The sequence below is a fragment of the Labeo rohita genome, chromosome 12 (assembly GCF_022985175.1).
Source record: "Labeo rohita strain BAU-BD-2019 chromosome 12, IGBB_LRoh.1.0, whole genome shotgun sequence".
Taxonomy (NCBI): domain Eukaryota; kingdom Metazoa; phylum Chordata; class Actinopteri; order Cypriniformes; family Cyprinidae; genus Labeo; species Labeo rohita.
Genome location: NC_066880.1, coordinates 31,040,178 through 31,054,992, shown reverse-complemented (window position 1 = coordinate 31,054,992; position 14,815 = coordinate 31,040,178). Strand labels below are relative to the sequence as shown.

Genomic DNA, 14,815 nt, shown 5'->3' with positions numbered 1-14,815 from the left:
TGGATCCTCTGCAGTGAATGGGTGCCGTCAGAATGAGAGCCCAAACAGCTGATAAAAACATCACAATAATCCACAAGTAATCCACACCACTCCAGTCCATCAGTTCACATCTCGGGAAGAAAAAAGCTAAAACAAATACACCATTAAGACGTTTTTAACGAAACTACAAGTCCATAATCCATAATAACACTTCCTTCAGTGAAAAAGTGTCTGGTCTGAATCAGGTGAGAAATCTGCACAGATCGAGCACCGTTTACAAACCAGTACAGTCTAAATGTTCTTTTGTCTTCTCAAGATGTGAACTGATGGACTGGAGTGCTGTGTGTTACTTGTGGATTATTGTGATGTTTTTATCAGCTGTTTGGACTCTCATTCTGACGGCACCCATTCACTGCAGTTCAGAGAAGTTTAGAGAAAAATGATCTGAATTTAAGTGATATATATAAGTTCGACTCTTCCTAATAAGGTTTTATCTATCGTCTCGTCTTTTCCAGGTGGTTCTGGGGTTTGTATGCGAGGCCGACTACAAGCTGGTCGCCAAGGCCATGCGGGACCGCGTGACGGCCATCAAACGTCAGCGGGACAAACGTCGGCGTCTGGCGGAGGAGCGGCAGCAGAAGAAGAAGGAGGAAGTTATTGAGGAAGAGCCTGAGCTGATGTCGCCCAGATCCAACGTTCAGATACGTGAAAACTCCGCCCCTTCTCCCGTGCAGATCCCGCCCACTCCCGTCATCCCAGAGCCCATGTACTCTCCCGTTACCGGCTCGTCGGATTTTGGGATCAACGGCAGCTTCCCACCAGAGCCGGAGGAACCGGAGGCCGACCAGCACTTCCACATCCGCCATACAAGCTGCTCCTCAGCGACCTGTACGTACCAGATCTTCACTGCTGATCGTGTTTGTGTGATTACAGTAGACCAATACATGAGTCAGTCTCATACAGTTTTGCTTCATTATTGGCCACTGAAAAGTCCATTTTGGTAAAGCACTACTGTATCTGTGTTTCCGCTCCCCTGCACGGGGTCGAGACGTCCAGTGAGACTCACATAAACCATATTGTGCAGTGCCCTGAATTTTCCTCAATGTTTCTTTCACGGCGTGTCAAATCCAGCAGCGCAGCACAGTCAACCGACGCCCACAAATAAACTCTTTTAATAGGCTGTGTGTGTGTGTGTGTGTGTGTGTGTACCTGGTATTTATCACGTTATGGGACCAAATGTCCCCGCAAGGATAGTAATACCAGTAAATTTGGACTTTGTGGGGATATTTTTTAGGTCCCCATGAGGAAACAGGCTTATAAATCACGTAGAATGAGTTTTTTTGAGAAAGTAAAAGTGTGCACAGTCTCCTGTGATGGGTAGGTTTAGGTGTAGGGCGATAGAAAATACAGTTTGTACAGTATAAAAACCATTACACCTATGGAATGTCCCCATAAAACATGGAAACACAACATGTTTGTCTGTGAGTGTGTGTGTGTGTGTGTTTGACTCACTCACCCTGAGTGGAAACTGTAGGAGAAGAAGGACACTGTGATATGAAGAAGTAGATTTGATGTATTATTAACTGATATATTCCAACATTATGTGAATGTTTTCTCTTTGTTGAGATGTTTACAGTGAGTCAAGGTTATTGTAGTTAAAACAAATACCAGAAAACTTGGCATACACTCTTAAAAATAAAGCTGCTTCACGATGCCATAGAAGAACCTTTTTTTATCTAAATGGTTCCATAAAGAACCTTTAACATATGAAAAACCTTCCTGTTTCACAAAAGGTTCTTTGTGGTGAAGGAAGTTTTTTCAGTTTATAAAAAAAGCAAGAAAGAGATGCTTCTTTAAAGAACCTTTGACTGAATGATTCTTTGTGGAACCAAAGATGTTTCTTCTATGGCATCGCTGTGAATGTAAGATAAGCGTTAACTGAAATAAAATATAAAACAAAATAAAATGTGTGTCCGCTGGAAATATAACTGCAATGTTATCTTAGTATCGTTGAGTTAATATTATTAATATTTTTGAATGTTTTTATTTGTAATATTTTCTGTTCATTTTAGTTCAAACTTTAGTAATTATTTTAAATTCGTCTCTCTTTATCATTTCTCATTTCGTTTATTTAGTAAAAACGAATGCAAACTAATAAAAATGACAAAAGCACAACAAATGTACTCTAAATTTAACGTTTCTCATTTTTTTGTTTAACTTGATTTACAAAAATAAACTAAAATTTAAATAAAAATTAATTAAAAAAAAAACTATACAGACAAAAAAAAAACCTGAAACTAATAAAAATGACAAAAACACAACAAAATGACTGAAACTAACTAACATTTCCATTAAATTTAACTTAGATTTAACTAAAACTAAGCTGAAACAATGCTCTAATAGTGAGTGAGTTGTTGCCACGTTGTTTTCAGGGAAGTGAGAATCCTCCTTCTGAACGTAAGCGCTGGACATGGCATCTGCTTTAAGCTTTTAACCCAGATCGATCCCGTTTCGATCCGTGGATTCTAGAGTCCTTCGGATCCCGGTCAGCTGATATGCTATTTATGAATGTGTAGAGACAGCGATAAGAGATTTAACTTCCTTAACTTAATGTATTTATGAGTCAAACAGGATATTTAGTGACAAACGATAAGGCGGCACTTGATTTGATCCATTAGCGACTGATTGGATGGTGAAAAGAGAGAAAGAGTTCAACAACGACGAACAGGATCCACAGTGATATCTCTGAACGGACGCTCTGTTTGTGTTTCTCCAGCTGACTGTGAGACTGACGAGTATCTCAGTCCCTCTGGATTACAGGACGTTACTGAAGCTTCAAATGGCGTGGTGAGCTGCTCTCCACTCCTCCTCCCCCAACAGACCACGCCCACTGAGGCCACGCCCATCATCGCTCCTCTAATCCCGGCTCTGCGTTTCCCCTCTGTGAGTTTGTAATTACAAAATTGGCCTCATTTAACTACGATTTAGACTCAGGAGAGCCGTTTGAACTTAATTTGCGTAATTTACTGTGAATGTGTTTCTTTGATGTTTGTTGTTAATGACGCCGTGTAGCTGAAGGCCCGTTCCTTAATCTTCCCTCAGAGTATTGCCGTGTCTACCAAAACCGAGAGAGGACCGCTCAGCCCTTTCTCCTCACCTGTGGACAGGTAAAGACCTGCTGGCTCTTCTCTCACATCTGAGCAGGTCGAGGTCTCCGGTGGCAGATTCGCTAACGGCCGTGTGCAGTAGGGCCCGTGTTTTCATCTGGAGCCCGTCCCGTCCTCTCGTCTTTCGTAACACAGCACATGTCCTATAGGATACTGTTTATACACCACAGGGCTCTTGGACGCCGTCCCTCGCAAACGCCTGCCATTACGGCATAGTTTTCCACTCATAACTTCTCGTTGCTCAACAGGCAGAGATCTTTCAAAAAGAGCCAGCGTCTGCCAAGCGGTAGACTGGCTATAAACGTTTGTGGGCCTTGTAGGAAGCCCAGTGTTTGGATAAAACAGAGGCTTGTGTTGGTAAAAGACCTGGGAGACACAATTAGCTCAGAGAAACAAGCTCAGAATGGACTCCACGTCCCCACGGGCCGAACTCAAACACGGCCCAAACTGTGTGTGGAACTTCGGCAAAGATACAGCCAATTCAAATACGACAACTGCCTGTTTTTTTCTTTAGCTGTAATATTGGATTTCCAGAAAACAGTGCAGTTAAAAATACGTTTTGCTCTCCAGCAGTTCTTGTGTAAAAAGAAGTTTGCTGTAGTATACTTCTTAAAAAAGTACTTATTACTGTAATATGATATACACTGTGTATATATATATATATATATATAAAATATACTTTATAATATACTCTTAAGTGCATGTTATTTACAAGTATATTATATTAAATGCAATTAGTTCACCTTAAAAGTGCTTTTTTGACCCACTTAAGTAGGACTTAAATGCATCTTTGTGCAATTTTATAATTACTTATGTTGTGTTTGAAGTATGGCTAATGTTGTGTACGATTGGAAGTACTGAGCATTTATGGTAAACTAAAATATACTTTGATGTTGTTTCAGCATTGTGTATTGTGTATTTAAATGAATCTGTAATTATGCATTTGTAAGTGCATTTAAAATATATTTGCTTTAAAAGCACTATCAAATAACACCTTACATGTTCTTTAGAATGTTAGTCAACACATCAAAGTAAGTGAACTTATCTAAAGCATGACAAACAATTTAAACAACATTATTTAAAATGTACTTTAAAGTAAAACCTTTATTTTAGCATTATTGCAGTGTGCACCTTTTTAAAGTGTGTTAAGAAACAGTCACGAAAGTGACTCTTTGAAAGTAAGTACACTTAAGTGGTCTTGTATTTCAGTAATATTAGATAATCTTATTAGTTTTTAAAAAACATATATATGTAAGTTCACACTCAACACAATCAAGCAGGCTTGTTTCGACAAGGTTTCTGTGCACTGGACATCACTGACGATGGAAAGCTGTGGGGTTAAAGGCCAACAGCTAGAAGAAGGACGTACACAAAGTTTGTTGAGCTACTGCAGACTTGTAAAACATAATAAGCAGGAACACAGCGCTCATTAAATGCACCGTGTTCCCTCAAAACCCTAATATTAAACAAATAAGGGTGTTGAGATGATGAGAGAGGGAAATTCCTCAGTGGTTTGTGCTTATTGAACCGTTTTTATGGGCTCTGTTTAACTGCTGGTCTTCCAAACACCCGTTTACTTAGCATGATTTGTACTTTTATAAGTTTACTAGGTTGTGCAATGTAGTAGTCATGTTGATTTGATGGTTTGCAGAACAAACTGGGATTTTGCTGATGTTTTGGGGCGAGTTGCGCACGGGCGTTTAATGCTTAGCGTTAAGGGTGTGTTCAAGTAGTTTGCATGCGTTAGCATCGTGCGTGTGCACACAGATGTTTCCCTCTAATGTCACAGAGTGCAAATGATGTCCTTTTGTGCATAACTTGTCATTAATTGATCCTGATGATGTATTTCTTCACAGTTACGCTTCAGATGTGACGTCAGGCTTGAGCGACGGCTACGAGGGCCTGTCAGACAGAGGCAGTAAGTTTGCCGGCAGACGCACAGCAGGGAAACTGTTTCGGAGGAGAACGCGATCCCGTCTGCGCATCACAGGGGTGAGCATCGTTTATCATTTCATCTAGTCACGTGAACATCAGACTAACTAATGCTTGACTGAAGTGAGTTCTTTAATGTCTCACCGATAATCTTAGAGAGCAGGGCGGCCGAGAAAAATAATACTATAATTCTTTGCACAGTCAAAATAGAGATCCCCTTTCCTACAGTTATTGGCCAAACAAAAAATGTAGTGCACGATACCTGTTATTAAAATGGCCAAATGTGGGTTAATGTATCATCCATAAAAATAAAACCTGAACTAAATGAAGCTTATGGCTGAATTGAACTTGTTTCATAATTAATAGACGTTATAAACAGTGTCAGAAGTGTGAACAGCAATAATGTGGAATGATATTGCATGTGAATTCAAGATGTTTAGCCTTTGTCCATGTGTGATCATTCTCTGCATGGGTACGCCATGTCCTCAGTCTTGCATTGGTTAGTGTTCAAAGGACTAGAGACATAAACAATAAACACACAGTCAAACACAATCAGCTCAGACACACACACACACACACACACACACACCCTGAAGAGCATTCACTTGTGACAGAATTTATGAGCGTCTTTCAGTTGATAGAGAATATTTGTGTGTTGTTCCTCACAGGTGTCTGATAAAGTGGACCGGGTGGTGGAGTGTCAGCTACAGACCCATAACGATAAGATGGTCACCTTCAAATTTGACCTGGATGGTGACAACCCTGAAGACATCGCTGCTGTGATGGTAGGTGCCTAAAATCTTAAATGCATTTGTTAACACATTCCCTTTTCTTTTCAAAACAGCTAATTATGTTTATTTTTTTGAGTTAAATCGATCAAGGGTTTTAGGGATAGGCTGTTACACTCTAAAAACTGCTGGGTTAAATACAACCTAGCACTGGGTAAAATATGGACATACCCAGCAATCGGGTTGTTTTGACCCAGCGGTTGGGTTACTATGTTAAATGTTTAACCCAACCGCTGGGTCAAAACAACCTGATTGCTGGGTATGTCCATATTTTACCCAGCACCAGGTTGTTTTTAACCCAGCAGTTTTAGGGTGTAGTATGCAGTAGTTGTAAAGAGACACATGTCAGCACTAAACCACACACACGTTATCAGCTGCAGCAGAGCTACGCCAATGTCCCACCGCTGCCCTTATCAGGAAAATCCCACCAGCAAATGCTGTACTTCCCTCCATCAGTCCGTGATACGCTCGTTTGAGCGCCATTCAGTGAAAACCCCGTGAGAAACTCCTGAGTGAGGCACGTATCCACATCTCGCTCGTTTAGGCTGGATTAGAGATGGGAGATTGTCAGAGCCGTAGGCGAGTGTAGATCTGTTCCCGGACCCGTTCCTCTCTCATCTTTACAATCGTTTCCTGTCTCGCTGCAAACTATCAAATAAAGACAGAATGTCCAAAAATTTTACTCATAAAAGCTAAGAAATGGGAGATTTTTCTTAACTCTTGTTTTCCAATTTTTAATTAATTTTTTTGTTTTTGTTCATATTTTTTGGTTTCACTTTACAGTAAAGTTCCATCAGTTAACATTCATTAATGCATTGACTTACACAAACTAACAATACATTTGTTACAGTATTCATTAATGTTTGTTAACATTAGTTAATACAGATACAGCTGTTCATTGTTAGGTCACATTAGCTCAGGTCCATTAAATTATATTAAAAAGATACAACTTTTGATTTGAATTTATTAATAAATGTTGAAATTAACAAAGATTATTACCTATTGTTAGTTATTTGCCAAGTTTTTAGTTTCAGCTGATAATAAGTTATTAAAGTACAAACACTGTTTATTTTTTCACACTTTCCATGTTCAGTTTATTTTTTCATATAATTAATTTTCAAATGACTATTATTAGTAACATGAATAAAACGGTTTACTGTTGTTAACAAATGAAACATTGTAAAGTGTTAGCATATTTTTCTTTTACGTAGTACAGGACGATACAGGCTGCACATGATGTTTTTCTGTTACATATCTGTGCATTTCAGAAATGCTTTGTCATAATGAGACGAGCTCGTGCCTCAGATCACCCACTGCTTCTGACATCTGGTTCTGTTTGTCCCTCATTATAAGAGGCAGGAGACCAGTTGCATTTCTTTTTTTTTTTTTTGCTTCATTTTTTGTTTAATTTCCTGACTGATGTGGTCTGATGCATTGTGTCCTCCAGATGGCCGAACATTAAATGCCACACACTAAACCTGGCACAAATTTAACATGGTTGACAATAGCAGTGAAGACCTGAGTTCCCAACATCTAGACAAGTAATGAAAAGTTGTGTATGTGGCCATAGAAAGTTGTCTGAGATACTGATATAACACTGTTGTACAGTGTTTTACTGTCGAATGACATTAAACGCCCTTTTACACTCTTAGAAAAGAAGGTACAGAAGCACTGGAATGGTAGTTTTTCAAAACATCTAGATACTACTCTACACTTCAGGTGGTATTATGCACCTTTAAGTTGCTTATAGGCACACTTTAGCTGTTTTAAAGGAACGAAGGTGCACCTTTTGAAAGGAGACCGTCCCAGTGACAGCTTTTGTACCTTTTTTCTGAAAGTTTAGATCGGTTACAGTTTTTCTTTTTACCGTATAGAAAGGTACTTGTTGTCACCCACTTGCTGTTAATCATGCAAACATTTTGACAGTGTAGTCTGATTATGAGTATTTCAAAATGTGTCGTATTTTAAGATACACTCCAGTTACACATACTTCATTTTTGGAATCTGATTTTATAATCCAGACCACATATAATCAGCTCTGAAGAAGGAGCACCAGGGCGTTGAGAAGTGGATGAATACAATCTCAGAACAATAATAAAATTGTGGCTTTACCAGTTCACGTCAATAGATAAACAGCAAATGCGGTAACTGCTGTCATTTACCATGAATGTGTGTGAGACTGATGGACGTCTATTGACTACATGATTGTCTGCGTTTATTCTGTTCAGTGAGTGTGTGTGTGTGTGTGTGTGTTGGTTTAGATGACTGTTCAGCTGGTTCTCTCGCACACAGAAGCTCTTTGTTTGCTCTGGGATTCTGGCAGCGTGGAGTCGCTCCTGCCATGTCATTGGTGGAAGCGTGAACACCCACTGCTATTAGTGGTGTGTAAAAGCTCAGCTTGTGGACAAACTTAATTAAAGCTGTCTTGAATTAAAAGAGTGTCCACAAGCGCACACATGCTCAATTTCAGCACGTTTCGCTTTAAGTAGTCGAGGGCTAGTTTGCATAGCACAGAGAGCCCCGTTGATCCCCGCGATGCCTACGTGCGCTACGTGTGCCGCTGCCACTTAGGATGGATGGGCTTCGTAAGTCAGGCTTGCCGATTTGATTTTGTTTATTTCTCTTTCTCTCGCCCCCCCCCAAGGTGCATAATGAGTTCATCTTGCCCTCCGAGAAGGAAGGCTTCATTCACCGCATCGGTGACATCATCAAGCGAGCGGAGTCCATGATGAGGAAGGACTCGACGGGTCTCCACGAAAGCTACGGAGGCGCCCGTCCCGCGTATATAAATGCCGTCAACTCGCTCTCTGCTTCTCAGGTGAGGCTGCGAGTGGAGAAACCGTCCGGTTCACTCACTGTCATAACTACCAATAAACCATATCGTTTATTTAATTCATTTTTTTCATAAATTATCTCTTTTGTTCTATTATTTATAATAATTTTCATAATTATAATCATTTCATAACATGATTAAATATAATTTACAGAATTCTCTCCTGCTCATTCATTTGATCAAAAATACAGTAAAAACTGTAAAATAGTGAAACATTATTCTAATTTCAAACAGCTGTGTTCTGTGTGAATATCTGTTAAGACGTAATTGATTTCTGTGATGCGCAGCTGAATTTTCAGCATCATTACTCCAGTCTTCAGTGTCACATGATCCTTCACAAATCATTCTAATATGCTGATTTGCTGCTCAACAAACATCTATGATTATTAGCATTCAAAGGTTCAAGTAAGTAAGACTAAAGAATGATATTATTAATAATACTTTCATTCAGCAAGGACCTATTAAATTTTAAAGACATTGCAAACATTCTGTTTCAAATAAAAACTGTTCTTTTGAATTCTGGAAATGTATCGTGGTTTTCACAAAAATATTAGGTAGTGCATATAGTATAATTAATCAATCAAATAATTTAAATGAATAATTTGTATGATAATTATTTGGACACCTACTTTTCCCATAAAATCCATGAATTGTTTTGTAAACACTTTCATTTTCCGCTTGGTGTGTAGCACAGTATTTCTACAGTAATTGCAGATGCTGATTTTATGAGAGTTACTGTGTGAGTGATTGTGGTTGTAGATGAATGATGGTTATGTCTGTAGGTGAGGGCGTGTGCTCTGATCAGGTGTTTGTTCAGCGGTATCTGCAGCTCTTTGTTGTTGTGAGCGTGTTTGTTTGCAAATCAGCGGTTTCGGGTTCAACTCGCAATCTTGAGGCGTGTTCTGTACCACCGTGTCCTGTTCTGGGCACCACAAAAGAGGATGTGAAACAATCAGCAGCTGCTGTAGATCTGTGTGCACCTTGTACTTTTCACTGTCCTCACATTTACTCTGCTGTTCACCATGTAAATGATCCTTTAAGAGAACCTGCGTAATCACACACCTTTTCTCCAAAACCACATCATTAGAAATAATTAAGTTGTCAGTAATGTTAGTTTGACAATGAAATTGTCTTTTTTTCTTTCTATTGAATCATATTCACAGTTTGCACATTGTTATCAGTTCTATATACTTTAACTGAGTGTACTTTATATAAAAGAGTGTGAATATGTATACAATACAATACAATGCAATAAAAAAAAAATCAAAAATGAATATCGAATAAATAAATAAACAAATAAGCAGTTATAAACAATGCAATGCATAAACAATCTATTCTGTTGTCAGACACTTAAAAATCATCTTTATCATAGCTGTCGTGCACTGTAGAAAACTGTTTGTTGAGTCAACTTAAAATAATTTGTTACTCGGCTGCCTTTAAATTTTATGTTCAGTCAACTCCAAAAAGTTTAGTCAACTTGAACTGTTAACTTGTACTAAGTGACAACTTAGATATTTGAGTTGATTCAACTTCAATTTTAAGGCAGCGGGGTAACAAGGCCAGCTTTTTAAGTTTAACAAACCATTTTTTTGTTTTGTGAACTTAAATATCTAAGTTGTCACTTAGTACAACTTAACATTTCAAGTTGACTAAACTTATTTGAGTTGAGTGCAGTGTGATAATGCAATATCAGCCACATTTTTGCACACAAGAAACTGCATCTTTATGAATTTGCTTCATGAAATAGAAGGACATTTTATTTATCTAGTCACAGTTTAATAAAAGCCCTTGTGGTTGTGCTAAATTCACTGTATTTTTGAGCAAATAAATGCAGGCACTTGTGGCTGTGCTAAATATATCCTATTCCTCAAGTGTTCAGTGTAATTATACCACTATATGCACATATGCCATATATACAGTAATGTGAACACAGTGGTATTTTTAGCAGCTGTCTGCATAAAAATCCTCACATCGCGTCCAAACTCGGCAGAACAAAACTCCGTCTCTGTTTACTAAAGGCCGCCAGTCAACTGATCCAGAGATATGTCTTAATTAGTGCGGAGAAGCAGAACAATGGCTGTTTTATTTGGGTTTGGATCTCTATAACAGCCCTACACTCATGCGTGGTGCTCTGCGGTTGCGTAAGCTCCTCTCGAGAGCCGCGGCTGGACCCAGACCAGCTCCTGATTACAAGCAGCCGCATCCAGACCTCCTCCCTGCAGGAGTCTTCGGCATCATTAGCGCGCGTCTCTGGAGTCTCCTGCGTCCTTCACTCAACGCGCTCAAACGCTGAGGAGATGACAGAATGTAACCCGCGTACCCAAACCGCAGGCCTGTTTCCCAACGAGCAGCGCAGCTGTGGAGTTTGTGCAGGAGAAGTGTCGTTTATGCGTGCATGAGCCGTTTCGTCCACAGAGAGCGCTTGTCATGTTAATTATGTGCAGAATGACTGTTCCTGTGCGTATGACTGGAGTGAAGGAGCTCCGAGCGTCAGCGATTAGACATCAACGGCTCTTAACCTTCATTAAACTTAAGCACTCTGTCATTAAAGAATATTAAACTGATAAATAAAGCACAGTCTGAAGTCAGCGCTGTTACTCCCTATTAGCCTCTGCTGCCTTCAGAACCTTCACTTCTCAATACAGAGTGTTTAATGTTATGCAATAATGAAATAAATGACAGGTTTGCACAGTTGTAACATTACAGAATGCAGGTTCTGTTTACTGTGATCAAACATAAACCAGTGGTTTTATTTTATTCAGTTCACAAACAGATTAAAAATACAGAAAAAAAATATTATTATTTCAATGTAAAACAGCTGTTTTCTATGTGAATATCTGTTAAACTGTGATTTATTTCTGTGATGCGCAGCTGAATTTTCAGCATCATTACTCCAGTCTTCAGTGTCACATGATCCTTCACAAATCATTCTAATATGCTGATTTGCTGCTCAACAGACATTTCTGATTATTAGCAATGTTGAAAACAGTTGTGCTGCACAATATTTTTTTGGAAACGGTCATTTATTTTAGAACAGCATTTATTTGAAATAGAAATCTTTCCTAACATACAACTAAGTAAGTTTGGAGTCATTAATTTTTAAATTTATTATTATTATTATTATTATTATTTTGAAACACTTGTCTTATTTTCTTTTGTAACATTATAGAGTTATATGACTCATTGTTTTTTTTTTTTGTTTTTTTTTTTGCTTATATAAAAACACTCATTTATTTATTTATTTGAAATAAACAAATACTTTTTCAAATACATTTATGCTGTTCTTTTGAACTTTCTATTCATCTGTGAATCCTGAAAAATATAACATATGATGGTTTCCACAAAACTATTGTGCAGCACAACTGTTTTCAACATTGCTAATAATCATAAATGTGTGTTGAGCAGCAAATCAGCATATTAGAATGATTTGTGAAGGATCATGTGACACTGAAGACTGGAGTAATGATGCTGAAAATTCAGCTGCACATCACAGAAATAAATCACAGTTTAACAGATATTCACATAGAAAACAGCTGATTTAAATTGTAATAATATGTCACTGTTTGTACTGTATTTTTAATGAAATAAATGCTGTCTTTGTGAGCAGAAGAGACTCCTTTCAAAAACATTTCTCCCACTGTAAACGAAGCCTGTATAAAAGAGGATTTGAAAGCACATTCGTAATAAATGACAACGTGTTTTCCCTTTCAGCCAAACCTTCACAGTCTGGCACGAGCTCATTCCTCGTCCTCACTACCAGGTAAGCGTGCATAAAGTTTGCCATTGAGTATTGCTGATGTCAAAGTGAAGCAACACTTCCAGGCTCTGTCAGTTCACACGTATACATGTGGCTTTTTCAGCAGAGTTCGGTCTGGGCGGCGGAGCGAGAGCTTCTCCTCCGGGAGCCGCCGGAGACATTACCTCATCCGCACGTCCACTCTTACGCTCACAGTCTTTCCATAATGCCCCAGGTAAGTGAGCACTTCTCTCCAGCTCCGCTCCGCTCGATTCCTGTGAGTGGGAACGAGCGCTGGCCGCTCTCTAAATGTCATCGGGCTGCAGCCGGCGCCTTCTGCATATATAGAAGCTCAAAGGTGCCGTCTGTGTCCGCCCGGCTCAGGGGACTCGCGCCTAATTGCGTTTGTGGGCTGCGAATGCTGTCAAAATTATGAAAGTTACGTTAACCGAAACGTCGACACACGTCACTTTGACAGATAAACAATAACTTACAACACATAGTTAAAAATAAAGAGTTTATTTGCAGTGATAGCAACACTGGTACCACAAAGAACCTTTCAGTGATCAGTTCTTACAGGACACACTTTTTCTTAGTTTTTAATGTAAAGAACTTTTTTCCGCTACGAGGAACCTTTTGTGGAGTGGAAAGTTTCTACGGATGTTGAAGGATCTTCGTGGAACCGCAGTTGCCGATAAAGAACCTTTATTGGTACGAGAGTATGAATAGAGATGATACGGTTTAATGTTTTAAAGTGTCCCTGTGAAAAAAACAGAGATGGAGAGAGACACGAGTGTGGATTTCAGAAGATAAATTCGACTTTTTTTTGTGTGTTCTATTGGAGTAGCCCTAGTAAAAGTAATAAATTTAAAATACACGAATTTCATACTATAGTTCAAATCTATTAAAATATTTAGTGAGACTCACTGATATTAAAATAATAATTAAACTATATTTGAAATACTACTTGAGCATAATGCACATTTCTTAATATTAAGCCCAAAATTAGTTTTAATGTCACTATTGATGATTGTATGATCATTGAATAGTATTTAAAATGTACCTGAAGTATACTTGCAACAGTTCCACTTCGTTACGCACTAAATTAGTCGTTCCATTTTAGCAGACTTTAAGTACATCAAAAGTACAAATTTCAAATTCAAATACATTGTAGTATATTTCTTTTTCGCTAGGGAACTCATCTGATATTATTTCATAAATCACGTGACGCCCTATCAGTTATTTATGGAAGCTTATTTCTGCTATGAAATAAAACAGTAAAAAGGTTGTTGTCGCTTTTCATCCCACAATTGTGTTTTTTCACATTTATCTCATGGTTCTGACTTTTTTGTGTTAACTTGGAATTGCAAGATTTAAACTCAAATTTCTGAATCACAATTGCAAGAACAAAGTCAGAATTGTGACAAGCTTGTTAGTGGCAAACTCAAATTTAACAAAGAAATGAATTTTTATCTCAGAATTTTGACTCTTTTTTCCTCACATTTGCAAGTTTGTATCTCATAATTCTGACTGTTTTGTCAAAATTTCAACAAAAATGTCTGAATTGTGAGACAAAAAGTTGCACCTATTTTTGTTCTGTGGCAGACGTAAGCTTCCATAATTATCTTTTTCGTATTGTGAAAGCAGAATAAAAATAAAAAGCTAAAAATGTACCACTCGGTAAGAATACAAGACTAAACAATCTCTTGTGACTGATTTTCCTGTGAAATCAGCGTTACATAACAAACTGCTAAATGTTACACTGTTGGGCTGAACAATAACATGCAGTGATTTAACATTTCGACTTTTTAAATTGAATCAAAATGTTGTTGGGACCAATTTAGCATATTGAACGTTTGAGGATTGTACTGTAGTTTTAGCTGGATTAGCCTCCACACCAGTGCACAGTATCCTTCTGTTCATTGTAAGTTTGATGCAGTTTAAATGCTCGAGCTCTTTAAAGTGATTCTGATTGGCCGTTCATGAGCTGGAAAAAATAGTTCTGGAAATGATTCCAGTGATATCTTTTCTCTTTGTTGTTATTGTTATAGCTGTGTTTTGACTTACAAAGAACTCTAACAGTTTTTAAACTTGTCATTTTTAGTACCGGACGTGTTAATATTGGCTATATCGCGACAAAATCCGCCTACAGAAATGGAATTGCATTTACTCTCATGCATTTGGCAGATGCTTTTATCCTGCATTCAGAGTAAACATTTGATCAGTACACGCGTGGGAATCGAACCTTTACCTGCTGCTACAGCTCCAGTATCGGTAATCGATCACATATACATTATTTGGGAGGGACAGCAAAAGACATTAGTGTAAACTTAAAAAAAAGCAGTCCTTCAGAGTGACAGATAATGCTATTTGTGCTCCC

General features: G+C 38.3%; 1 protein-coding gene across 2 annotated transcripts in view; it reads left to right on the top strand.

The window, feature by feature from the left end:
* Positions 1 to 14,815, top strand: part of wnk4a (WNK lysine deficient protein kinase 4a) — a 53,782-nt gene that overhangs the window by 27,815 nt on the left and 11,152 nt on the right. The window contains exons 8-15 of one of the 2 annotated variants that reach the window (XM_051123734.1): positions 495 to 867; positions 2,756 to 2,922; positions 3,082 to 3,146; positions 5,003 to 5,138; positions 5,747 to 5,863; positions 8,511 to 8,684; positions 12,411 to 12,459; positions 12,563 to 12,670. In XM_051123734.1, coding sequence (XP_050979691.1) covers positions 495 to 867; positions 2,756 to 2,922; positions 3,082 to 3,146; positions 5,003 to 5,138; positions 5,747 to 5,863; positions 8,511 to 8,684; positions 12,411 to 12,459; positions 12,563 to 12,670 — 1,189 coding nt within the window. Of the gene's footprint in view, positions 1 to 494; positions 868 to 2,755; positions 2,923 to 3,081; positions 3,147 to 5,002; positions 5,139 to 5,746; positions 5,864 to 8,510; positions 8,685 to 12,410; positions 12,460 to 12,559; positions 12,671 to 14,815 lie in introns of both variants that reach the window. The other variant, XM_051123732.1, reaches the window with a different exon arrangement.